Source organism: Oncorhynchus mykiss, chromosome 11 (genome assembly GCF_013265735.2).
Source record: "Oncorhynchus mykiss isolate Arlee chromosome 11, USDA_OmykA_1.1, whole genome shotgun sequence".
Lineage (NCBI taxonomy): Eukaryota > Metazoa > Chordata > Actinopteri > Salmoniformes > Salmonidae > Oncorhynchus > Oncorhynchus mykiss.
Window position 1 is genome coordinate 68,333,423 of NC_048575.1, and position 25,815 is coordinate 68,359,237.

The window sequence follows — 25,815 nt, forward strand, 5'->3', positions numbered from 1 at the left end:
ACGGCAGGACCAAATCAGAGAGATAGGTGGGAGCAAGCCCATGTAATGCTTTGTAAGTTAGCAGTAAAACCTTGAAATTAACCCTTGCCTTGACAGGAAGCCAGTGTAGGGAGACTAGCACTGGAGTAATATTATCCAATATTTTGGTTCTAGTCAGGATTCTAGCAGCCGACAAACCATTCACAGAGACAAACTGATATCTTTCCGACAGATAAGATCTAAACCAGGACAGAACTTGTCCGTGTTGACCAATTTGGGTTTCCAATCTCTCCAAAAGAATGTGGTGATCGATGGTATCAAAAGCAGCACTAAGGTCTAGGAGCACGAGGACAGATGCAGAGTCTCGGTCTGACGCCATTAAAAGGTCATTTACCACCTTCACAAGTGCAGTCTCAGTGCTTTGATGGGGTCTTAAACCAGACTGAAGCATTTCATATACGTTGTTTGTCTTCAGGAAGGCAGTGAGTTGCGGTGTCACAGCTTTTTCTAACATTTTTGAGAGGAATGGAAGATTCGATATAGGCTGATTCGTTTTTATATTTTCTGGGTCAAGGTTTGGCTTTTTCAAGCGAGGCTTTGTTACTGCCACTTTTAGTGAGTTTGGTACACATCCGGTGGATAGAGAGCCGTTTATTATGTTCAACATAGGAGGGCCAAGCACAGGAAGCAACTCTTTCAGTAGTTTAGTTGGAATAGGGTCCAGTATGCAGCTTGAAGGTTTAGAGGCCATGATTATTTTCATCATTGTGTCAAGAGATCTAGTACTAAAACACTTGAGTGTCTCTCTTGATCCTAGGTCCTGGCAGAGTTGTGCAGACTGAGGACAACTGAGCAAATCGGAGGAATACTCCGATTTAAAGAGGAGTCCGTAATTTGCTTTCTAGTGATCATGATCTGTTCCTCAAAGAAGTTCATGAATTTATTACTGCTGAAGTGAAAGCCATCCTCTCTTGGGAAATATTGCTTTTTAGTTAGCTTTGCGACAGTATCAAAAATAAATGTAGGATTGTTCTTATTTTCCTCAATTAAGTTGGAAAAATAGGATGATCGAGCAGTGAGGGCTCTTCGATACTGCACGGTACTGTCTTTCCAAGCTAGTCAGAAGACTTCCAGTTTGGTGGAGCAGCAGTGAGGGCTCTTCGATACTGCACGGTACTGTCTTTCCAAGCTAGTCGGAAGACTTCCAGTTTGGTGGAGCAGCAATAAGGGCTCTTCGCTACTGCACGGTACTGTCCTTCCAAGCTAGTCGGAAGACTTCCAGTTTGGTGTGGCGCCATTTCTGTTCCAATTTTCTGGAAGCTTACTTCAGAGCTCGGGTATTTTCTGTATACGAGGGAGCTAGTTTCTTATGACAAATGTTTTTAGTTTTTAGGGGTGCAACTGCATCTTGGGTATTGCGCAAGGTTAAATTTAGTTCCTCAATTAGGTGGTTAACTTATTTGTGTCCTCTGACGTCCTTGGGTAGGCAGAGGGAGTCTGGAAGGGCATCAAGGAATCTTTGGGTTGTCTGATAATTTATAGCACGACTTTTGATGCTCCTTGGTTGGGGTCTGAGCAGATTATTTGTTGCGATTGCAAACGTAATAAAATGGTGGTCCGATAGTCCAGGATTATGAGGAAAAACATTAAGATTCACAACATTTATTCCATGGTACAAAACTAGGTCCAGAGTATAACTGTGACTGTGACAGTGAGTAGGTCCAGAGACATGTTGGACAAAACCCAGTCGATGATGGCTCCGAACGCCTTTTGGAGTGGGTCTGTGGACTTTTCCATGTGAATATTAAAATCACCAAAAAATGTGAATATTATCTGCTATGACTACAAGGTCTGATAGGAATTCAGGGAACTCAATGAGTAGCTATAAAAAGTGATTGAGTAGGCTGCATACATTTCATGACTAGAAGCTCAAAAGACGAAAAAGGTTGGGGGTTGTTTTGTAAATTGAAATTTGCTATCGTAAATGTTAGCAACACCTCCGCCTTTGCGGGATGCACGGGGGATATTGTCACTAGTGTAACCAGGAGGTAAGGCCTCATTTAATTCATCAGGGTTAAGCCATGTTTCAGTCAAGCCAATCACATCAAGATTATGATCAGTGATTAGTTCATTGACTATAACTGCCTTTGAAGTGAGGGATCTAACATTAAATAGCCCTATTTTGAGATGTGAGGTATCACGATCTCTTTCAATAATGGCAGGAATGGAGGTCTTTAGTCTAGTGAGATTGCTAAGGAGAACACCACCATGTTTAGTTTTGACCAACCTAGGTCGAGGCACAGCCACAGTCTCAATGGGAATAGCTGAGCTGACTACACTGACTGTGCTAGTGGCAGACTCCATTAAGCTGGCAGGCAGGCTACCAGCCTGCTGCCTGGCTTGCACTCTATTTCATTGTGGAGCTAGAGGAGTTAGAGCCCTGTCTATGTTGGTAGATAAGATGAGAGCACCCCTCCAGCTAGGATGGAGTCCGTCACTCCTCAACAGACCAGGCTTGGTCCTGTTTGTGGGTGAGTCCCAGAAAGAAGGCCAATTATCTACAAATTCTATCTTTTGGGAGGGGCAGAAAACAGTTTTCAACTAGCGATTGAGTTTTGAGACTCTGCTGTAGAGCTCATCACTCCCCTAACTGGGAGGGGGCCAGAGACAATTACTAGATGCCGACACATCTTTCTAGCTGATGTATAGGCTGAAGCTTTGTTGCACTTGGTGATCTCTGACTGTTTCATCCTAACATCGTTGGTGCCGACGTGGATAACGATATCTCAATACTCTCTACACTCGCCAGTTTTAGCTTTAGCCAGTACCATTTTCAGATTAGCCTTAACATCGGTAGCCCTGCCACCTGGTAAACAGTGTATGATCGCTGGATGATTAGCTTTAAGTCTAATACTGCGGGTAATAGAGTCGCCAATGACTAGGGTGTTCAATTTCTCAGAGCAATTGGTGGGAAACTTCGGCGTCTCAGACCCCGTAACGGGAGGAGTAGAGACCAGAGAAGTCTGGTAATAAAATCTATTGTCCAGATGTAGCAGCTACAATCACAACAAACTTCAAATGTCCGACAGACCCATGTTTATTAAGTTAATTATCCATTTTCCTGCTTGAACAACTTTTAACTGTGACTAGCTTTTGAAGGCACAACTTCAACTATACAGTGGGGAGAAGTATTTGATACCCTGCCAATTTTGCAAGTTTTCCTACTTACAAAGCATGTAGAGGTCTGTAATTTTTTATCATAGGTACACTTCAAATGTGAGGGACGGAATCTAAAACAAAAATCCAGAAAATCACATTGTATGATTTTTAAGTAATCAATTTGCATTTTATTGCATGACATAAGTATTTGATACATCAGAAAAGCAGAACTTAATATTTGGTACAGAACCTTTGTTTGCAATTACAGAGATCATACGTTTCCTGTAGTTCTTGACCAGGTTTGCACACTGCAGCAGGGAATTTGGCCCACTCCTCCATACAGACCTTCTCCATATCTATCAGGTTTCGGGGCTGTCGCTGGGCAATACGGACTTTCAGCTCCCTCCAAAGATGTTCTATTGGGTTCAGGTCTGGAGACTGGCTAAGCCACTCCAGGACCTTGAGATGCTTCTTACGGAGCCACTCCTTAGTTGCCCTGGCTGTGTGTTTTGGGTCGTTGTCATGCTGAAAAACAAAGCCACGACCCATCTTCAATGCTCTTACTGAGGGAAGGAGGTTGTTGGCCAACATCTCGCGGTACATGGCCCCATCCATCCTCCCCTCAATACAGTGCAGTCATCCTGTCCCCTTTGCAGAAAAGCATCCCCAAATAATGATGTTTCCACCTCCATGCTTCACAGTTGGGATGGTGTTCTTGGGGTTGTACTCATCCTTCTTCTTCCTCCAAACACGGCGAGTAAAGTTTAGACCAAAAAGCTATATTTTTGTCTCATCAGACCACATGACCTTCTCCCATTCCTCCTCTGGATCATCCAGATGGTCATTGGCAAACTTCAGACGGGCCTGGACATGCTCTGGCTTGAGCAGGGGGACCTTGCGTGCGCTGCAGGATTTTAATCCATGACGGCGTAGTGTGTTACTAATGGTTTTCTTTGAGACTGTGGTCCCAGCTCTCTTCAGGTCATTGACCAGGTCCTGCCGTGTAGTTCTGGGCTGATCCCTCACCTTCCTCATGATCATTGATGCCCCACGAGGTGAGATCTTGCTTGGAGCTCCAGATTAAGGGTGATTGACCGTCATCTTGAACTTCTTCCATTTTCTAATAATTGCGCCAAGAGTTGTTCCCTTCTCACCAAGCTGCTTGCCTATTGTCCTATTGCCTATTGTCCTATTTGGCGCGTTTGATCCAGATAAAAACAGCTTCCAAATTGCGCAACGTCACTACTAAATATTTCAAAAGTTGCCTGTAAACTTTGTCAAACATTTCAAACTACTTTTGTTATACAACTTTAGGTATTTTTAAACGTTAATAATCAATCAATTTGAAGACGGGTCTATCTGTGTTCAATTCAGGAAGACAACAAACCAAGCTACTTTTCAAGTCCTGCGCAACTCTCAACAGTGTTACGCAGTTCCTAGATGGCCGTACTTCTTCATTGCACAAAATAATAACCTGAACCAAATTCCAAAGACTGGTGACATCCAGTGGAAGCGGTAGGAACTGAAAACAAGTTCCTAAGAAATATCGTTTCCCAATGAGAACCCACTGAACAGACAGAGACCTAAAAAAAAAAAAAATCTGGGTTTTGCCTGCTACATAAGTTCTGTTATACCCACAGACATGATTCAAACAGTTTTAGAAACTCCAGAGTGTTTTCTATCCAAATCTAATAATAGTATGCATATCTTATATTATTGGCATGAGTAGCAGGAAGTTGAAATTGGGCACGCTATTTATCCAAAAGTGAAAATGCTGCCTTATACCTTAAGAAGTTAATAAAGAAAAACTGTGAGGTCTGTGAGAGACGGAATTCTTAATGGTTGGTAGGTGATCAAATACTTATGTCATGCAATTAAATGCAAATTAATTACTTAAAAATCATACAATGTGATTTTCTGGATTTTTGTTTTAGATTCCGTCTCTCACAGTTGAAGTGTACCAATGATAGAAATTACAGACCTCTACATGCTTTGTAATTAGGAAAACCTGCAAAATCGGCAGTGTATCAAATACTTGTTCTCCCCACTGTAGCTTTAAAAGCCTTGAAGAGCTTCGGTCTTTTTCACCTGCAAACAGCTGGGTGTTTTAATATAAAACTTTAAACATATTGTTTTCATTGATAAATATTTGATATTAAAAATACAATAACATGTTTTTGTTCTCATGCTCTGTTTGCATACATCCGGTACGATAAGTGTTCTTCGTCTGTGTATTGTGTAGGCCTGAGAGCTGGGACAGAGTATGGGATGGGAGTGACAGCTGTGAAGAGTGAGCGTGAGAGCCTTCCTACCACCACCAATGCTGTTACAGGTGAGAGCTATGACCTTTTTATGTATTGTAAAGAAATACATTGTTTTTGTTTACGATCATGTACTAAAAATAACCCCCATTCGACTATTTGCCTCCTACAATTCACAAATGGTTATTTGCACTTGTCTTGCACTATTTGAAATATACTCTCCTTCTATATTCTATACTCCCCTTCTATATTGTCCTTGTATATTCTATATTCTCCTTGTATATTCTATATTTTCCTTCTATATTCTCCTTCTATATTCTATAGTCTCCTTAAATATTCTATATTTTCCTTATATATTCTCCTTCTATATTCTATATTCTATATTCTATATTCTCCTTCTATATTCTGTATTTCCTTCTATATTCTCCTTCTTTATTCTATGTTCTTCTTCTATATTCTATACTCTCCTTCTGTGTTCTATATTCTCCTTCTATATTATATATTTTCCTTCAATATTCTATATTATCCTACTATATTCTATACTCTTCTTCTATATTCTATATTCTCCTTCTATATTCTCCTTCTATATTATACATTCTCCTTCTATGTTCTTCTCTTCAGCGTTGGATGCTCCTAAGAACCTGGAGGTGGAGTCTTCCTCTGAGACTGAGATGGTACTGGTGTGGCAGAAGCCGGTGGCTAAGATTGACAAGTACAAGCTGGAGTACGTGTCAGCCGATGGGAGAAGGGCTGAGGTGACACCCTTCTCTATAGACGTCAAGTACACCATGAGGAACTTGACGCCCGGCATGTTGTACACCATCACCCTGACTGCTGAGAGGGGACGCAGGCAGAGCGGCCCCACCACCATCTCCGCAACAACAGGTCGGTGTGGACAGGTTCATCGCTATCTCCTCTTAGCCAATTCATAGAATTAGAATAAATAGAGCAGGCATCCCCATTCAGGTCAGTTATGCTATAATGGGAGTACTTTCAGACATATTGAGTGTCCCCTCAATCTATTTATATGATCCCATGCTGCAGTAGCCACATGTCAGTGTCGACAGTAACCCTCTACCTTTCCAACCTGGTCCCTTACATAAGAAAAACAATCTAGATTATATTTCCATGGTCCTTTATTACATGTTTTCTAGCCACAGGTCAGTGTGGACAGTACTCTGGCCTGGGTGCCAGTCTGTCTCTGTTCTCTTGCCAAATCCTTATGGAATTGTCACGTCAAAAATGTAGTGTAATTTACAATAACTGTGTTGACAATGACTGTATTGACAAAGAAACCCCCCCCAAAAAAATATCTGTATTATTATTAGAATTTTTTGATAAAAACTTTGGGGGGCCAAAATAAATCACTCACGGGCCAGATTTGGCTGCTGTATAGTAGGGGTCTGTAAGAAAGCATTTTTTTTGTGTTTGGACTGTGTTTCGTGAAGTTTTCTACAGTAAAGTTTTGTTCAGCCTTTTCCTCATTAACCAACGATTCAATTTTGCTCTCCAGTCCTGCAGCCAAACCTGTAGTAGGGAATGAATTGAATTCATTGTTACTACTTTCTTTAAGTCTCTCTGTCTCTGTTTCATTTACTGCACGTGGGTTTACTATTTTACTAAAACAAGGAAAGGAAAATAAGATAATTATAACACTTTTTAGCTCGCTCCTGAGGTCAGGATGCTTCCAAACCAAACATTTGAGAAGAAAGTCCTCCAGTTATGTAACGGGATACCCATTAATCTGTCTGGCTATGGGCAAAATTGAGATGGTGAGAGGGAAACGCTGGTATGGATAAGAATGACTGTCTTTTGTTTGGGTCTTTGTTACATGCTGCCAACTTTCAGAATGGTGTGTGTGTGTGTGTGTGTGTGTGTGTGTGTGTGTGTGCTCCATACAAAGCTCATTCATGTGATAATTGGTGGAGTGAGCCCACTCCTCTGTGTTTTTGTATGAATTTACCATGATGAATTGTGGGTCTGTCAGATAAAACGATACATACTCTGTTAAAACATTGGCTCCGAGATCACCACTCCTCTAATCAGCATGCTGCGGTCGTTCCTCCAACACTTTATCGTCTCCATTCCAGACAGAAAATGCAAACGCAGTGCACGCTGCACGTTAACAGGGATATAAAGGGATTGGGAGGGGGGGGGGTTTCCCACCCTTTTACCCCCCAGGTCTGGACTTTACTTGTGTTTGACAGTCATCTGGCGTTGAAAGGATTACAAGAATTAGAGTTCAAGGGTTTGGAGTCCCACTGGAGTGAGCCAGTAACAACATTATACCTCTGCAGAACAAAAAACATCAAAATCTTAAGGCTATTTCAAATGCTGAGCAAGAAACCAAAATTGATTTGATATAATAAACCTCCCACATCCTTCCAGCAGTCAGACATGTATTGTTGATGTAGGAAGATCAGGAGACAGTACAGCTGCAGTATTATAACTTAGGCTAATCGGCAAATTCAGAGACTCATGGAGCTGTGGGGAGCCTTTGTGTAAACGGAAGGCTCAGGCACAATGAGAGAGAACAGTTTGAATGATAATACCTTGAGCTATAGTCAAAGGAGTCATTAATCACATTTGAATAATAGATTAAACACACCAGATGATTTTGTCCGTGGCTTTAGTGTACTGCGGCACACCACACAGAATATGAAGTATAACCCTGGAGTGTAAACAAAGCCTTTTGAAGATTCTGCTGTACAGAACAATATTCTTTAGCAGTTTGGTGATGGTTTTATACACCTACGTGATCTGAAACAAAAGTCCTCTATAAATAAGACTAGAAATATTGTGCTTTTTTTATGTGAAGTTTTCATGTTCAACAATATTTTGCACGAATGTTGCATGACCAATTGCTCCTCCAATTTGAGAAATGGAGCACAAAGTGCATGTCCTGCATGTCTTTGAGATGGTCTCATCTTGACGATAAGTAATTTCATTCAGCCCATCACGTCTCCATCTGCATGTTCTGAAGGCCAGACCTGAGACTCAGCCACAGTTGCTTCTGTTGCCTGACAAAAGGAGAAGAGACAATCCGTCCCACATGGCACCCTATTCCCTTCAGATGTAGGATCTTCATTTTAAGCAGTTTGCTACCGCAGGGAAATAATCCTGCAGCAACAGGAAATGTGAATTATTATGTGGATTATAAATAATTTTGTAAGGGTTGATACATTTTTCGTAGGGGAAAATCAAGTCTGAAGCCTTTTTAAACCTCAAATACACTACAAGTTTTACAAGTTCTCCTGCAACATGGTGACCAAATGAAGATCCAAATGTATACATGTATATAGTGCACTATAAAGGGAACAGAGTGCCATTTTGAATGCAGAATATGTTAGGTACTGATTAACATAAGGTATCTTGATCGTTTAGTATGTGTCTCTAAAATGAACATTTATAGACTAGTACATACAGAGAGAATGAACACAACAAGAGCCTGACTCAATCCCCTCCCTCCTGATGGTCTCAATCTAACTACTACAACATTATAAAAATGTTCTGGTAATGCTGTTCAATCTCTTCTCCCATGTGAGCTTTCACAAGCAATTAATGGCCAGGCCGGTCTCCGCCTGCCTTCCATCAAATGTCATTCATTCCATTCTCATTGTCTTCCATTCCATTTAGTCTACATTTTCCTGCCCACTCCAACATAGGTGCTTTGAAAATAGGATAATGGTAGCCTTGATGTTTCCCTGCATCTCACTCTGCTGACACCTCCAGCTAACAATGGGCTAGGCAGTTCTGCTTTCTGTGCTGTACTGCTATACTGCTGCTACTGCATGGTTTCTCCATGTGTTTGAAGTGTACTGTGTACTTCTGCTCAAGCGGACTACAGTGGACTTTCAAAAATGAATGGCTTGTTCAGAGCCATTAATAGACAAGCGAGACAGGCCGTTTCAGGCAGAGAGACTTGCTGGCGTCAGGTGCTTGCAGAACAGATTGTCTGTCTACATCATGGTGTCTGTCTGTCTGTCTGTCTGTCTGTCTGTCTGTCTGTCTGCGCGTCTGTCTGTCTGTCTCCACAATAAATTGAGTGTGTTTGTCACCAAGGTCTTGTAGTGGTAATGTTAGTATCCACGTTCATTTACACACACTAAAGGGACTTCTTTCAGAGTCTTAAAGATGTTGGAACTTAATCATTTGATCATCCTGTTGTTGCAGGAAATTGTAGTATATTCAAGGTTTAAAAAGGCTTCTAACGTTTTTAATTTCCAATGTAAAATGTCAGACTTGATTTGCCCGAGCTAAAAATATATCATCAAAACTGTCCATTCATTTAAATCCACACATTACCTGTTGCTGCTCAATTATTTTTGTGCTGTGAGAAACTGGTCAAATTAAGATCCTACATCTGTATATGGAAATAAGTTATTGAAATAGAAATGAGATTAGGTTCAACTATCTTTTGGAGTCTTGAATTAACACTGTCTTTGTGGATTGAATGCAACTTTCTTGGGGTTTACAAACATCTCTACTCTCTTCTATGCGTCAATACTTGTTTATTGTGTGCCATGTCATTTGAGTGAAATGTTGTCAGTGAAATATCTGTAGGCTTCAATAACCAGCCTTTTTCACATTCCAAGCCCTCGGCTTTCTTATGTGTATTGTATTTTCCTTGTCCCAATTCTCTACCCTTCTCCAAAGGTGTAGATTTGTACACTCCCCGTCGTGGATTTTATAAGCATAGGATTGGTGTAAGCATTGGCTGGAGGGAGTTTTCACCATTTTGAAATGGTGGAAGTGCACACTTCATGAAAAAGGGTGGAGAATCGGGTCACAGCCTATCTATATCTATGTTTTACATTGAGTGGTTTGCCTAACGTTTTCTTGATGTTGTTTGTTGTCATCTTTATCGTCATCCAGAGGAGGAGAAGCCTGTGCTGGGCAAACTGACAGTGTCAGACGTGTCGTGGGACAGCTTCCTGGTGTCCTGGGTCACTGAGGAGGGAGACTTTGATGGCTTTGTCGTTGAGGTGACAGACGCAGAGGCAGGGGTAGACTGGCAGAACCACACCCTGCAAGATGCGGCCCAGAGCCTGGGCATCGTAGGCCTCTCTCCCGCCACCTGGTACAATGTCAGTCTGTATGGGCTGTTCAAGGGGGCCCTGTTGGGGCCTGTCTATGCAGACATCATCACAGGTATCACCACTCACTTAGTAAATCCTCTGTCTGTCTGACTAAATATTTGAATTAACATCACAATCTTTTTCTCCCTCGTCTTGGAAGAGGCTTGATTCAATCCATGGTATCATCTTGTCTCTTTATACTGTAGTGTACACCCTATTATCCATTTGTACACCAATAGAACTTTACTTATCTGTTTTCCCACCAACAGCACTTTACCTCTGATCTCTTCTTACAATAACTGTCTAATGGTGATAAGTTACCAGTCCAGCCACTGCGGAAGTTCTTTGCTCCTTAGTCATTTCCACCATACAAAACCTCCAGCCTGTTTTAACCTCTTGCCATTCAAATGCCTCAACCATCATCACCTAGCAACACCATATCACCCATTATGTGGGTTTCCCTCAATTTGATGCAGTGACTGTAAAATATATTTTCGAAACCAACCGTCCACAGTATAGAACCACTCCACCCAGACAAAACCCATTCAGTTGACATGAGGCCTGACCTGGCCTGCAGTGGATCCACCTTTGAGCCACCCTAAGCAGACTACAGTACAGTATGTGCCTGTCAGGGCGTACCATGAGAGAACATGTCTGGAGAATCTCTGAGATGTCGGCCGACCCACGTGTTGTGATCTGTACCCTAGGTAGTGACTGACTGTCTGACAGTATAAACCCAACAGGTGCATTGATTCATTCACCCATCCAACCAATAGTAGTCATTATCAACAATTCACATTCTGTGAATTACAAGGTTGAACGGAGCGTGAACAAGACTACTTACTTGTTTGCTGTTAAAACCATTGAGGACTTTGTCTTGTGCTATGAGAATGTACAAAAGGATTAAGCAGTGACAAGTAATAATAAGTATCCACATGCAGTGTTGTCAATGTTTCAGTAAAACATTTTCATTTCGGATTCGAGGTGGATGTCAGTTAAGATTTAGGTGACCTAGCCAAGCCATCTGTTTTTGACAGCATAGAGTACCTAGACGAACCTGGCCTCTGCATACTTCTGCTGCCATGGAGAATAATAGCTGTCATTCAGACCAGCCAGACCCCTGGTACCTCCAGTTCTCCCCTAAACACACATATAGAGGCCAGGCTGCACACACTTCGCACACATAGCTTTGTTCTTTTGAGGTCTTCCCTCACCTGCTGAAAACCTGCCTCAAATTACTTCTCACTCATCTACTAATTTGGTAACTTTCCCAGTGAATAAAAGGGATTTATTTCAAACAATCTCTTCAAAGCTCATTTAAAACAGTTCTTCAAGTTTTTCATGTTATCCTCATGGTATAAATAATGTACGTATGTATTTTATCATTGTATCACTCAAAGCACGCTATAGTTCAGCTGTTCCCACATAATGACGATTCGGCAAATGGATGGAGAGAGTTAATGGTTTCTTCAAGTCCTTGAGAAGATGTTTTTCTAATCTGTGAGGGCTTTGTTCACCTCTCTCCCTAGACTCAGACCATTCTGCTCCTCTCCCAGACCGCTCTGCCACCACACCCGCTCTTCTCCTCTCCCAGACCGCTCTGCTCCTCTCCCAGACCGCTATGCTCTTCCTCCAGACCACTCTGCTCTGCTTCGCTCCCACACCCTCTCTGCTTCGCTCCCACACCCACTCTGCTCCTCTCCCAGACCACTCTGTTCCGCTCCCACACCCGCTCTGCTTCGCTCCCACACCCACTCTGCTCCTCTCCCAGACCACTCTGCTCAACTCCCACAAACTCTCTGCTCCTCTCCCACATCCGCTCTGCTTCGCTCCCACACCCACTCTGCTCCTCTCCCAGACCACTCTGCTCCCAGACCACTCTGCTTTGTTCCCACACCCACTCTGCTCCTCTCCCAGACCACTCTGCTTCGTTCCCACACCCACTCTGCTCCTCTCCCAGACCACTCTGCTCCTCTCCCACACCCGCTCTGCTCCGCTCCCACATCCGCTCTGCTTCGCTCCCACTCTGCTCCTCTCCCAGACCACTCTGCTCAACTCCCACAAACTCTCTGCTCCTCTCCCACATCCGCTCTGCTTCGCTCCCACTCTGCTCCTCTCCCAGACCACTCTGCTCAACTCCCACAAACTCTCTGCTCCTCTCCCACATCCACTCTGCTTCGCTCCCACTCTGCTCCTCTCCCAGACCACTCTGCTCAACTCCCACAAACTCTCTGCTCCTCTCCCACATCCGCTCTGCTTCGCTCCCACACCCACTCTGCTCCTCTCCCAGACCACTCTGCTCCCAGACCACTCTGCTTTGTTCCCACACCCACTCTGCTCCTCTCCCAGACCACTCTGCTTTGTTCCCACACCCACTCTGCTCCTCTCCCAGACCACTCTGCTCCTCTCCCACACCCGCTCTGCTCCGCTCCCACATCCGCTCTGCTTCGCTCCCACTCTGCCCCTCTCCCAGACCACTCTGCTCAACTCCCACAAACTCTCTGCTCCTCTCCCACATCCGCTTTGCATCGCTCCCACTCTGCTCCTCTCCCAGACCACTCTGCTCAACTCCCACAAACTCTCTGCTCCTCTCCCACATCCGCTCTGCTTCGCTCCCACACCCACTCTGCTCCTCTCCCAGACAACTCTGCTCCCAGACCACTCTGCTCCCAGACCACTCTGCTTCGTTTCCACACCCACTCTGCTCCTCTCCCAGACCACTCTGCTTTGTTCCCACACCCACTCTGCTCCTCTCCCAGACCACTCTGCTCCTCTCCCACACCCGCTCTGCTCCGCTCCCACATTCACTCTGCTTCGCTCCCACTCTGCTCCTCTCCCAGACCACTCTGCTCAACTCCCACAAACTCTCTGCTCCTCTCCCACATCCGCTCTGCTTCGCTCCCACACCCACTCTGCTCCTCTCCCAGACAACTCTGCTCCCAGACCACTCTGCTTCCTTCCCACACCCACTCTGCTCCTCTCCCAGACCACTCTGCTCCTCTCCCACACACGCTCTGCTCCGCTCCCACATCCGCTCTGCTTCGCTCCCAGACCACTCTGCTCCGCTCCCAGACCACTCTGCTCAACTCCCACACCCACTCTGCTCCGCTCCCAGACCGCTCTTCTCTGCTCTGCTCTGCTCCTCTCCCAGACCGCTCTGCGTCTCTCCTACACCCGCTCTACTCCTCTCCCAGACCGCTCTGCTCCTCTCCCAGACCGCTCTGCTCCTCTCCCAGACCACTCTGCTCCTCTCCCAGACCGTTCTGCTCCTCTCCCACACCCGCTCTGCTACTTTCCCAGACTGCTCTGCTCCTCTCCCACACCCACTCTGCTCCTCTCCCACACCTTCTCTGCTCCTTTCCCAGATCACTCTGCTCCTCTCACAGACTGCTCTGCTCCTCTCCCAGACCGCTCTGCTACTCTTCCAGACCACTCTTCTCCTCAATCTCATGCTCACATTGACACTGTGTCCTGGAGCCTGGTGTTGCGATTCCAGGGACTGCTGGAGCCTGGTGTTGGGATGCCAGGGACTGCTAGAGCCTGGTGTTGGGGTGCCAGGGAATGCTGGGTCTGGTGCACATGTTTCCACTTCTGGGTTGCATCCCAAATGGTACCCTATTCCCATAAATAGTGCACTACTTTTTTACCGGGGCCTCTATCACACTCTCTCCCTCCCTGCTTCCTTGACTGACTAGCTGCCCAGCTAAAGAAGCCCTGCTCCACTCCTAACGAAGAGTGACAGCTACCCGGGATTTTTGTGATATGGTTTTCATTTTCCACCACTTCTTCTCACAACAACTGCCTTGCGCAGTTCCCTCATTTCACGTCAGCCCAATCCTCTGGGTTCACACTGGCTTAGGCACCTAACGTTTGGTGTATGGTTCTAACAAGTTATGTCCCTGTATCTAGTCAGGCAGCACTGAGGCGGCACGGTCAGTCCACGGTCTATGCCTGACTGTCTGTCTCCCGGACAGAGTTACACCAGAAATACTTTAGAACCACCCTGGCCAATATTCCATCCATCTGTAGCTCTGAATCTCCAGGAAGCAGCTTTAGTTGTAATAAACTGCTGTCTGTATGGTGCAGATGGCCAGTCTGCTAGCACACCCTCTCTCTCTGGCTGCTACAGCTATACACTCTAGCAGCTGTAGACTCTAGCAGCTGTAGACTCTAGCAGCTGTAGACTCTAGCAGCTGTAGACTCTAGCAGCTGTAGACTCTAGAAGCTGTAGACACTAGCAGCTGTAGACTCTAGCAGCTGTAGACTAGCAACGGTAGACTCTAGCAGCTGTAGACTATGACCGATGTAGACTCTAACAGATGTAGACCCTAACATATGTAGACTAACCAATGTAGACTCAGCTGTAGACTCTAGCAGATGTAGACTAACCAATGTAGACTAACCAATGTAGACTCAGCTGTAGACTCTAGCAGATGTAGACTCTAGCAGGTGTAGACTCTAGCAGATGTAGACTAACCAATGTAGACTCAGCTGTAGACTCTAGCAAATGTAGACTCTAGCAGATGTAGACTCTAGCAGCTGTAGACTCTAGCAGCTGTAGACTCTAGCAGATGTAGACTCTAGCAGATGTAGACTAACCAATGTAGACTAACCAATGTAGACTAACCAATGTAGACTCAGCTGTAGACTCTAGCAGCTGTAGACTCTAGCAGATGTAGACTCTAGCAGCTGTAGACTCTAGCAGATGTAGACTCTAACAGCTGTAGATACTCTAACAGCTGTAAACTCCTGTTGGCTCCACTCCTCTCCTTTTCATCAGGCATTATTAGCCACTGGTAATGACTAGTTTACGCTGTTGTTTTTTGCAACTCTTTGCAAGCACAGACCCATCTGCAATGACGTAGTCACCCAGACTCTTAAAACTCTAGTCAAACCCTGACTTTCTGTCTCTCATGTTCCTTTTCTTCTGATAGATGACCTTCGTTTCAGTGTATTATTTTTGCAGTCACAGCATCAATAAACTGAGGGTTGAATTTGATCACACTAGCTGGTGAATAACAACATACCTACCTGCACCAATAAAATACATATCTTTCCCTTCATGCTCACCACAGTGGCTGTGATAGGTACAAAAGTGGTATAAACATTTATAACTTACATCATTAATACTGGTGAAACACACGGTCAACATCTTCAGGAAAATAACAACTTTTAATTATTTTCTTCTTGCAAACCTACTCTTCTCGTTTGACTCATATGAATCCCTAAATTGATATGGGTCCAGAACTAGTATTTGATATTTTGTTAGGATCCAAATGACCTACTGCTAAAGTAGCAGCTACTCCTCCTGGGGTGCGCAGAAAACATGACATAATAAAGAACACTAATAGACAAGTACATCACAAGGACAGAACTACATCTATTTCAAATAAGTATACACACTTTCATACATTTCTGCTTTCATGATCATGTGATTGTCTATAGTAAATACAATATGTAATAACTGTAAATGATCTTCTGTAATCTTCATAAGCACTTCCTAAAGTACTCTTGAGGCCTAAAGAGGATGGAAACAACATGTCTTCCCTTATCACTCAGAAGCTGAACCCATCGTGGAGCATCTCTTGGTCTCCGACATCACCCCAGACAGCTGTAAAGTGGCCTGGTTGGCTGAAGAGAACCTCTTTGATAGTTTTGTCATTGTGATCAATGATACTAGCGACGACCTCGCTTCTCCGCAAGAGGTGGTCGTGCCCGGCGAGGAGAGAACAACAGTGCTTACTGAGCTAATTGACGACACAGAGTACGAAATTGAGCTGTATGGGGTAATTTCTGGACGGCACTCAGACTCTATCTCCGGGGTGGCCAAAACAGGTACATGGTATGACATCACACCAGCAATGGCGTAGGGCTGCTGGATAGATGATGCTAGGAATGTGTTCAGCATCTTTCAATATTGTAAACTATATTTTCTCTTTCTCCATGTTGAAAGATTGCAGTCTTACAATAACAGCATGAAAATAGGTTCAAAATGGGTCAATGTTTATACAATTATCTCATTTCTTTATCGTTGCAGTCGTTTTTGTTTACTAACCTGATAACATTCTGTCATAATATTTGTTCAAGGCAGCAATCTGGTAGAATTATAATTAACTTTGCAAATGGAAGTTATTAAGCCTATTTAATGGAGTCCTTAGGTTGTCATGAATGTTTCATTTAAACCAGCTTGGGCTGCCTCGTGTGTCTTGTGCCAAAACTGTGTGTGATGGGTCTCATGGGTTTTTTTCTCATCCTCATCATGTCTGTTCAGTGTTCACTGTCCTGTCATTGTCTCGTCTGTCAGCTCTCCTGTGTGGTTCCAGTGGAACCATCCAGCAACCCTCCCCTCTAAAGCCAGCTCCAGTATATGTGAACCAACACACTCTGTCTGTCTGTCTCACTGTCTGCCTGTCAGTGTAAACACAGAATTCAGCCTCTGATGGCCTCCCATTCATGGGGCTACAGAGAACTGCTCAGGAGATTTATTCAACATTTCACTTGCTCGGTTTTTTTGTCTCTATCTGTCAAGTTGTCTCCAATGTTGTCTTTGACTGTCCAGCCCCAATGGGGTTTGTCTAATTGTCTTTAGGGAAATTGTCTGTCTGTGTGTTGAGTGTCTGAATGGGTGTCTCTCTCTCTCTCTCTGCTCGTCCCCTGCCTTCTCTGGGGGTATGGCTTCACTCTCGGGTCCGATGGCCCTGATGCATGTTTCACTTTTGTGTGTCTGTAATGGGGGCAAGTTAATCTCCCCGTGTCATGTCTGTCAAGGAAGATGCTGTGGCCCAGTGCTGACGACAGGCTCTGGGAGCCTTGGCTTCTTTGTCTGTGTCTGTTTCTCTTTCTCTACTTTAGTTGGTGGTTGTCAATAATGTGTATTTTCTGGGTAATTAAGGCATTAAAAAAAATCCTATGGACGTTTTTAGGAATGGGATCTTTAGGAATCTTTAGTTGTGCTTTAGGGGTGTTTTCCTTTCTTTTGTCATTTATTTGGAAGCAGTAATCTTTTATTGAGAGATATCCTATGATCTGGAGCCATTCCCTTAAAGCATCTCAGAGTAGAAGTGCTGATTTAGCATTTGTCCATACGATCTTATTGATTATTATCTAAAAGGCAAAAATGATCTCCTACTCTGAGACACTTTGTGGTTTTCATTCCCCTTCACTTACAAACCTGCCCCTAAGTTCCTACCTGTCTTCTGTTTGTTTGGTGTCTTCTGTATCCTTATGTTCCCCTATGCCAGGGCTGGGCACACCCAAGGGCATCCATTTCTCTGATGTCACTGATACCTCGGCCATTGTACACTGGACAATCCCTAGGGCTCGAGTGGACAGCTACCATGTCACCTATGTCCCTGCTCAGGGAGGTGAGTACCTACAGACATGCATACCTATACTGTACAGGCATATACTGTATATCTATGCTATATCTATAATATATATCTATATCTATGGTTCTCCCGAGTGGCGCTGGGGTCTAAGGCACTACATCGCAGTGCTAGAGGCATCATTACAGACACCTCAAATCCAGGCTGTATCATAACCGGCCGTGATTGGGTTTCCCATAGGGTGGCGCACAATTGGCCCAGCGTTGTCCATATTTGGCCGGTGTAGGCCGTCATTGTAAATAATAATTTGTTCTTAACTGACTTGCCTAGTTAAATAAAGGTTAAATAAAGGTTAAATAAAATGAAAAAATATGTACTTATACTGTAGATACAGCTACACAAAGTATGTGGACACCTGCTTGTTGAACATCTCATTCCAAAATCATGGGCATTAATATGGAGTTGATCCCCTTGTTACTGCTATAACAGCCTCCACTCTTCTGGGAAGGCTTTCCACTAGATGTTGGAACATTTCTGCGGGGATTTTAGTGAGGTCAAGCACTGATGTTGGGCAATTAGGTCTGGCGTTCCAATTCATCCCAAAGGTGTTCGATGGTGTTGAGGTCAGGGCTCTGTGCAGGCCAGTCAAGTTCTACCATACCAGGCATTGTCATGCTGAAACAGGAAAGGGCCCTCCCCAAACTGTTGCTACAAAGTGGGAAGCACAGAATCGTTTAGAATGTACTTGTATGCTGTAGCGTTAAGATTTCCCTTCAGTGGAACAAAGGGGCCTAGCCCAAATAATTAAAAACAGCCCCAGACCATTTTTCCTCCTCCACTAAACTTTACAGTTGGCACTGTGCATTCGGGCAGGTAGTGTTCTCCTGGCATCCGCTAAACCCAGATTTGTCTGTTGGACTGCCAAATCGTGATGCTTGATTCATCACTCCAGAGAACGTGTTTCCACTGTTCCAGAGTCCAATGGCGGTGAGATTTACACCACTCCAGCCAATGCTTGGCATTACGCATGGTGATCTTAGTCTAGTGTGCTGCTCTTCTGCCATGGAAACTAATTTCATGAAGCTCCCAACGAACAGTTATGGTGTTGTCATTGCTTCTAGAGGCAGTTTGGAACTCATTAATGAATGTTGCAACAGGACAGACAAATTTTACGCACTACGCTCTTCAGCACTCAGTGGGCCAGTTCTGTGAGTTTGTGTGGCCTCCCACTTCGTGGCTGAGCCCTTGTTGCTCCTAGACTTTCCACTTCACAATAGCAGCACTTAGAGTTGCCTGGGAAGCTCTAGAAGGGAAGAAATTTGAGAACTGACTTGTTGGAAAGATGACATCCTATGACTGTGCCAAGTTGAAAGTCACTGAGCTCTTCAGTTAAGCCATTCTCCTGCCAATGTTTGTCTATGGAGATTACATGGCTGTATGCTCGATTTTATACACCTGTCAGCAACCGGTGTGGCTGAATAGCCAAATCCACTAATTTGGCCATGTAGTTTATACCTATGCTGTATATATCTATACTGTACATACATACATAACTATACTATACACTGAGTGTACAAAATATTAGGAACACCTTCCTAATACTGAGTTGCACCTCCTTTAGCCCTTAGAATAGCTTCAATTCATTGGTGCATGGACTCCACAAGGTGTCAAAATCATTTCATTGGGATGCTGGCTCATGTTGACTCCAATGCTTCTGAATGATTCTTGATAAATACGGGAAACTGTTAAGCATGAATAACCCAGTAGTTCTTGACACAAACTGGTGTGCCTGGCACCTACTACCATACCCTGTTCAAAGGCACTTCAATATGTTGTCTTACCCATTCACCCTCTGAATCCATGTCTCAATTGTCTCAAGGCTTAAAAGTCCTTCTTTAACCTGTCTCCTCCTCTTCATCTACACTGATTGAAGTGGGTTTAACAAGTGTCATCAATAAGGGATCATAGCTTTCACCTGGATTTACCTAGTCAGTCTGTCATGGAAAGAGCAGGAGTGCTTAATGTTTTGTATACTCAGCGTATATACTATACTATACATACATTGGCTGCAAACCAGAGGAAACACATTTGCATGTGTGGTGTGGTCACATGGAATTTATTTTATCATTTTAAAATAAATAAGGTAGGATTTTTGAGTCTCAGTAGAGAGAACAAATTATTCTGTGGAATTCTATTCTAGTCTTCTTCTTCCCTCTAGTGGCTGTTCTGTCTCTGTGAGGTGTTGTGGCAGTTTGAAGTGCAACCCAACACAACTTTGATGTGAACTGCTTCACTACTGGTTCACTCTTTTACTGGTTTGCTACTTGATGATAAAACATATTATTTGTGATATGGATTGAATAAATAATAGCCAATACAGAATCGGACGTCTGACCAAAACATGTCCTATAATTCATTATTGATTCTATATAATTCCATGTAATTTGATGGTCTGACTGATCTTGTCCCTTTCTTCACGTGTATGTATGCAGGTGCTCCTCAGACTGTGACAGTGGGTGGCACTGAGTCTCAGAAGGTGCTGTCCAACCTGACCCCTGGAGTGACCTACCAGTTGACAGTCATCTCTGTGAAGGGACAGAAGGAGAGTGAGCCTGGCTCCAGCAGCGTCACCACAGGTGTGTGTCACACCTGTCAAAACACAAGGGATGCATCCCAAATGGCACCCTATTTAGTGCACTACTTTGGACCACAGCACTATAAGCCCCTGTCAAAAGTAATGCACCAAAAAGGGAAAAGGGTGCCATTTGGGACATAGCGTTTGGAGTATGGTAACAAGAGCCTACATACACAGACAACACCAAAACAATAATAGCTTAGTCTTTGTATGCCCTGCAGACAAAATGTGATACATTCAATACAATTAAACAAAGCATCAAATGTTGATGGTGACAACCAAGTTGGTGATAGGTCTATAAAGGCTGAGCACGAAGCCCATTGTGAAATCTGTTAGTGTGTACAGATGGAGCATGGCTGGGGGTGGATAGGTTTCCTGCTTCCTTACAACAGAAGACAATGGCTCTGTCCTTGGGGAGGTGTTTGATGTGGCTCTGCTCAGGGTAACCACATTGCGTGTGTGCGTCTGTGTGTGTCCTGTGTGTGTTCTATCTGACAGCTCTGGACAAGCCCCGTGGCCTGACTGTAGTCAACATCAATGACACAGATGCTCTGCTCCACTGGCAGCCTTCCATCGCCACTGTAGACGGATATGTCATCACCTACAGCGCAGACACTGGTAGGGTATCGCACACACACACCATCTGGATGTACTATACTCTATATTACCAGGGCTTATAGGAGAAAATGCGTTGCATTCACCTTCATTGTTTTCATTTAATATCCTTACAGACAGATGTTGATCTGGTTGTTAATGTCTCTATTAATGTCTCTGTTAATGTCTCTGTCACTATCTCTGTCCCTGTTGCTGTCTCTGTTTTTGTCTCTGTCCCTGTCCCTGTCTTTGTCTTTATTTCTATATCTGTCTTTGTCCCTGTCCCTGTTTCTATTTCTTTCTGTCTCTGTCTCTGTCCCTGTCTCTGTCTTTATTTATAAATCTGTGTTTGTCTCTGTCCCTGTTTCTATTTCTATATCGGTCTCTGTCTTTATTTCTATATCTGTCTCTGTATCTGTCCCTGTCTCTGTCTTTATTTCTATATCTGTGTCTGTCTGTCCCTGTCTCTGTCTTTATTTATATTTCTATATTATTTCTATTTATTTTATTTCTATATATGTCTCTGTCTCTGTATCTGTCCCTGTCTTTATTTCTATTTCTATATCTGTCTCTGTATCTGTCCCTGTCTCTGTCTTTATTTCCATTTCTATATCTGTCTCTGTCTCTGTATCTGTCCCTGCCTCTATTTCTATATCTGTCTCTGTATCTTTCTCTGTTTCTGTCTTTATTTCTATATATGTCTCTGTCTCTGTGTCTGTTTCTGTCCCTGCCTCTATTTCTATATATGTTTCTGTCTTGGTGTCTGTTTCTGTCTTTATTTCTATATTTGTCTCTGTCTCTGTGTCTGTTTCTGTCCCTGTCTCTATTTCTATATATGTTGTCTCTGTCTCTGTGTCTGTTTCTGTCCCTGCCTCTATTTCTATATCTGTCTCTGTGTCTGTTTCTGTCCCTGCCTCTATTTCTATATATGTTTCTGTGTCTGTGTCTGTTTCTGTCTTTATTTCTATATATGTCTCTGTCTCTGTGTCTGTTTCTGTCCCTGTCTCTATTTCTATATATGTTGTCTCTGTCTCTGTGTCTGTTTCTGTCCCTGCCTCTATTTCTATATCTGTCTCAGTGTCTGTTTCTGTCCCTGCCTCTATTTCCATATATGTCTCTGTCTCTGTGTCTGTTTCTGTCCCTGCCTCTTTCTATATATCTCTGTCTCTGTGTCTGTTTCTGTCCCTGCCTCTATTTCTATATATGTTTCTGTCCCTGGCTATATTTATACATATCTTGTATGTATTTGCCCTGTCTTTGTCCCTGTCCCTGTCTTTGTCTATATTTATATTTATATATATATATATATATATGTTTATGTCCCTGTCTCTGTATCGTTCTCTGTCTCTGTCCATGTCCTGGTCTCTGTCTCTGTCTCTGTCCCTGTCCCTGTCCCTGTCCCTGTCCCTGTTTCTATTTATGTCCCTGTATCTGTCACTGTTTCTATCCCTGTGTCTATATCTGTCTTTGTCCCTGTGTTTGTCCCTGTTCCTGTCTCTGTCCCTGTTCCTGTCTCTCTCTCTGTCCATATTGCTATTTATATATCTGTCCCTGTCCCTGTCTCCGTCCCTGTCCCTGACTCTTTCCCTGCATCTGTCTCTGTCCCTGTCACTGTCTATATCTGTCTTTGTCCCTGTCTTTGTCCATGTCTCTGTCCCTGTTCCTGTCCCTCTCTCTGTTTCTATTAATATTTATGTATCTGTCCCTCTCTCTGTCTCTGTCCCTGTCTCTGTCCCTGTCTCTGTCTCCTTCCCTATCTGTTTCTTTGTCCCTTTCTCTGTCCCTGTCTCTGTTCCGGTCCCTGTCCCTGTCCCTCTCTCTGTCTCTATCTCTGTCTCCTCACTGTTTCTGTGTGTTCTGTGTGTGCAGTTGTCCCAGTGATGGAGAGAGTGTCTGGAAACAATGTGGAGTTTGAGATTACCTCCTTGACCCCTGCCACCCACTACACTGTCAAGGTCTACGCCATGAGAGCGGCTGCTAAGAGCGCCGCCACCACCACTGAGTTCACCACTGGTGGGTATATGGCCTAGGGGAGGCTGGACCTTCCCTCCCACACACACATCCAAACAGCAGCTTTGATTAGTGCCTACAATTTTATTGTGAAACTGCTATGAAGCTGTATGCTCATTCAATTGTGGATCAACAACAGAACAGATCAAATTCAAACCGAACAGGCAGACATTCATACAAAGCACTAATCTCTTTCTCCCTACTGCATTTTCAGTATTTTCTGGCCCACTAACCCTACAGGTTACATAACTGTTATTTTTATGTTTAAAATGTACCTTTTTTACCCCGTACCCTTTCAAACAGACAACCTGAACCTGGAAACAGAAGATTTAAAGAAGGTGAAGTACTCTGTCTGAACGGGGGTTTTAGACCACTGTGTTCTCTCCCCTAGATGTAGATGCCCCTCAGGACCTGACAGCCAGTAGCATCCAGACAGAGAACGCCATGTTGACCTGGAAGGCCCCACGCGCTGACATCACCGGCTACATCCTCAGCTTTGAGTCAGCTGACGGCACAATCCGGGTCAGTGGTTGTCTGCATGGTGGAACCATAGAATTAAAATTATGAGAAGAACATTCCTTCCTTGGTCAGATAGAGTATGGTTTTGTCCAAGAGGACATGATGATGCATCTTTGGGGAGTATAAGAAAAAGCATTGATAATACATGTTTGGGATCTAGAAAAGCATTATATACTTCTAAATCCAATGAGTCCCAAATGGCATCCTTTTCCCCATGTAGTGCACCCTGATGTATTAATAATGACGTATCTCTGACATTCTGACTGCTGGGTTGTGTTGTTCCTCCAGGAGGTTGTCCTGAGCCCCACAGCCACGTCCTACAACATGGCCCAGCTGAGTGCCTCCACTGAGTACTCCGTCAGACTGCTGGCCATCGCAGGGCCCAAGAGGAGCAGAGTCATCACCACTGTCTTCACCACCAGTGAGTGTTACCACAGTGATGTTGGTAGTCTGCCAACTCCAGACCGAACATACCCACTGGCAATAGGGTTAGGAATCCAGCCTCGGACTCTACTCTATGTTTCCCTTTGGATTTGCCCCTGTCTCTACCTTCCGATTTGGCACCGCCCATAAACCATAAAATACAAAAGTATATATTTTTAGAAAAAAACATGTTACCCTCTGCTCTGTTCACCACCCAGTGTGGTAATCTCTGTCCCTTCTTTATTCATCTTCAGCTTAGAGTTTGCTGGGCAGCTGGAGCTGTTTAGTAACTCATCTTCCGTGTTTGCGTGTGCGTGCGTGTGTGCGTGTGTGCGTGTGTGTGCGTGTGTGTGTGTGTGTGTGTGTAGTTGGCGTGCTGTACAAACACCCCAGGGACTGCTCCCAGGCCTTGCTGAATGGAGACACAGCCTCTGGTGTCTACACCATCTACCTGGGTGGAGATGAGAGTCAGCCCATACAGGTCTACTGTGACATGGCCACAGATGGAGGTGGATGGATTGTAAGTCACTGGCTACTAGTATACTGTACAACCCAACTCCAAACCTTATTGATTCAGATCATAGGTGGCTGGTGAATGGAGGACAGCTCAGAGTAATGACTGGAATGGAATGAACAGATTCAAACACCTGCGTGGTTTCTGTTCTGTTCCAGGCATTCCTATGAACCTGTCACCCCATTTAAAGTGACACCAGGCTACACTGATTCAGATGACATGTAGTGTAATGGATCCTAGGGTTATATAATGAGCGATCTGGTGTTTGTCCCATCATACAGGTGTTTCTCAGACGGCAGAGTGGTAAACTGGAGTTCTTCCGCAACTGGAGGAACTACACTGCTGGCTTCGGTGACATGAACGACGAATTCTGGCTCGGTATGCTCATAATATGGAAGATATTATAGATCAACACATTCATTGATTTATTTGAATCCATTTAAGGTATATGAATATGAGTACTGTATTTGAATAAACTGTCCTCTTTTCCCCTATCATTTGTTACATATCATGACTAAAAAGTCCTCAGAAATTATTGTAAATCCCAACTGTCATATTTTCCCACAGGCCTGTCAAACCTCCATAAGATCACTGTAGTGGGACAGTACGAGCTGCGTGTAGACCTCAGAGACAAGGGGGATGTAGCCCATGCCCAGTACGACAAGTTCTCCATCTCTGATCCCCGCAGTCGCTACAAGGTCCACGTTGGAGGGTACAGTGGTACCGCAGGTAAGACTTGCTTCTCTACAACCATTAGATAGCTAGTACAAAGTCCAATGTGTGTCGGAAATGGCACCCTATTCCCTATATGGACAACTACAGTGGTCATAGGGCACTGGTCAAAAGGGTGCCATTTGTGGACACACAAAAAGTTAGAATAGATCTAAGTAATAAAGTAAGTATTGTTATTAGGTGAGGGTGAAGTGAGCAAGTATTCAACCTAAGCCTCCTTTCTGAAGTCTGTTAAGTTTGGTTCCTGCTTAATGCTCTCTCTGCTGCCCCCTGTAGGTGATTCTATGACCTACCACCATGGTCGCCCATTCTCAACCTACGACCATGACAATGACATCGCAGTCACCAACTGTGCCCTGTCCTACAAGGGTGCCTTCTGGTATAAGAACTGCCATCGCGTCAACCTTATGGGACGATATGGCGATGACAGTCACAGCAAGGTGAGAGCACATATACTTGAAGATTCAATACTAGCAGGAATTTCTGTTTTCAAAAATACTGCTGTAGTACAGTGTTGACTTTGAAAAGATAAGGGAGGAAATTCAAGGCATTTGTGTTAATAATATCAACCCCTCGCTACTAATAT

General features: G+C 44.0%; 1 protein-coding gene across 3 annotated transcripts in view; it reads left to right on the forward strand.

The window, feature by feature from the left end:
- LOC110536289 (tenascin) overlaps window positions 1–25,815 on the forward strand; it is a 74,147-nt gene that overhangs the window by 46,365 nt on the left and 1,967 nt on the right. For 2 of the 3 annotated variants that reach the window (XM_021622011.2, XM_036936188.1), the window contains exons 9-22: window positions 5,381–5,470; window positions 6,021–6,284; window positions 10,275–10,550; window positions 16,037–16,312; window positions 17,719–17,841; window positions 20,295–20,438; window positions 20,936–21,055; window positions 22,901–23,044; window positions 23,433–23,563; window positions 23,849–23,981; window positions 24,352–24,503; window positions 24,779–24,875; window positions 25,065–25,226; window positions 25,506–25,669. In XM_021622011.2, coding sequence (XP_021477686.2) covers window positions 5,381–5,470; window positions 6,021–6,284; window positions 10,275–10,550; window positions 16,037–16,312; window positions 17,719–17,841; window positions 20,295–20,438; window positions 20,936–21,055; window positions 22,901–23,044; window positions 23,433–23,563; window positions 23,849–23,981; window positions 24,352–24,503; window positions 24,779–24,875; window positions 25,065–25,226; window positions 25,506–25,669 — 2,276 coding nt within the window. The remainder of the gene's footprint in view (window positions 1–5,380; window positions 5,471–6,020; window positions 6,285–10,274; window positions 10,551–16,036; window positions 16,313–17,718; window positions 17,842–20,294; window positions 20,439–20,935; window positions 21,056–22,900; window positions 23,045–23,432; window positions 23,564–23,848; window positions 23,982–24,351; window positions 24,504–24,778; window positions 24,876–25,064; window positions 25,227–25,505; window positions 25,670–25,815) is intronic. The other variant, XM_021622012.2, reaches the window with a different exon arrangement.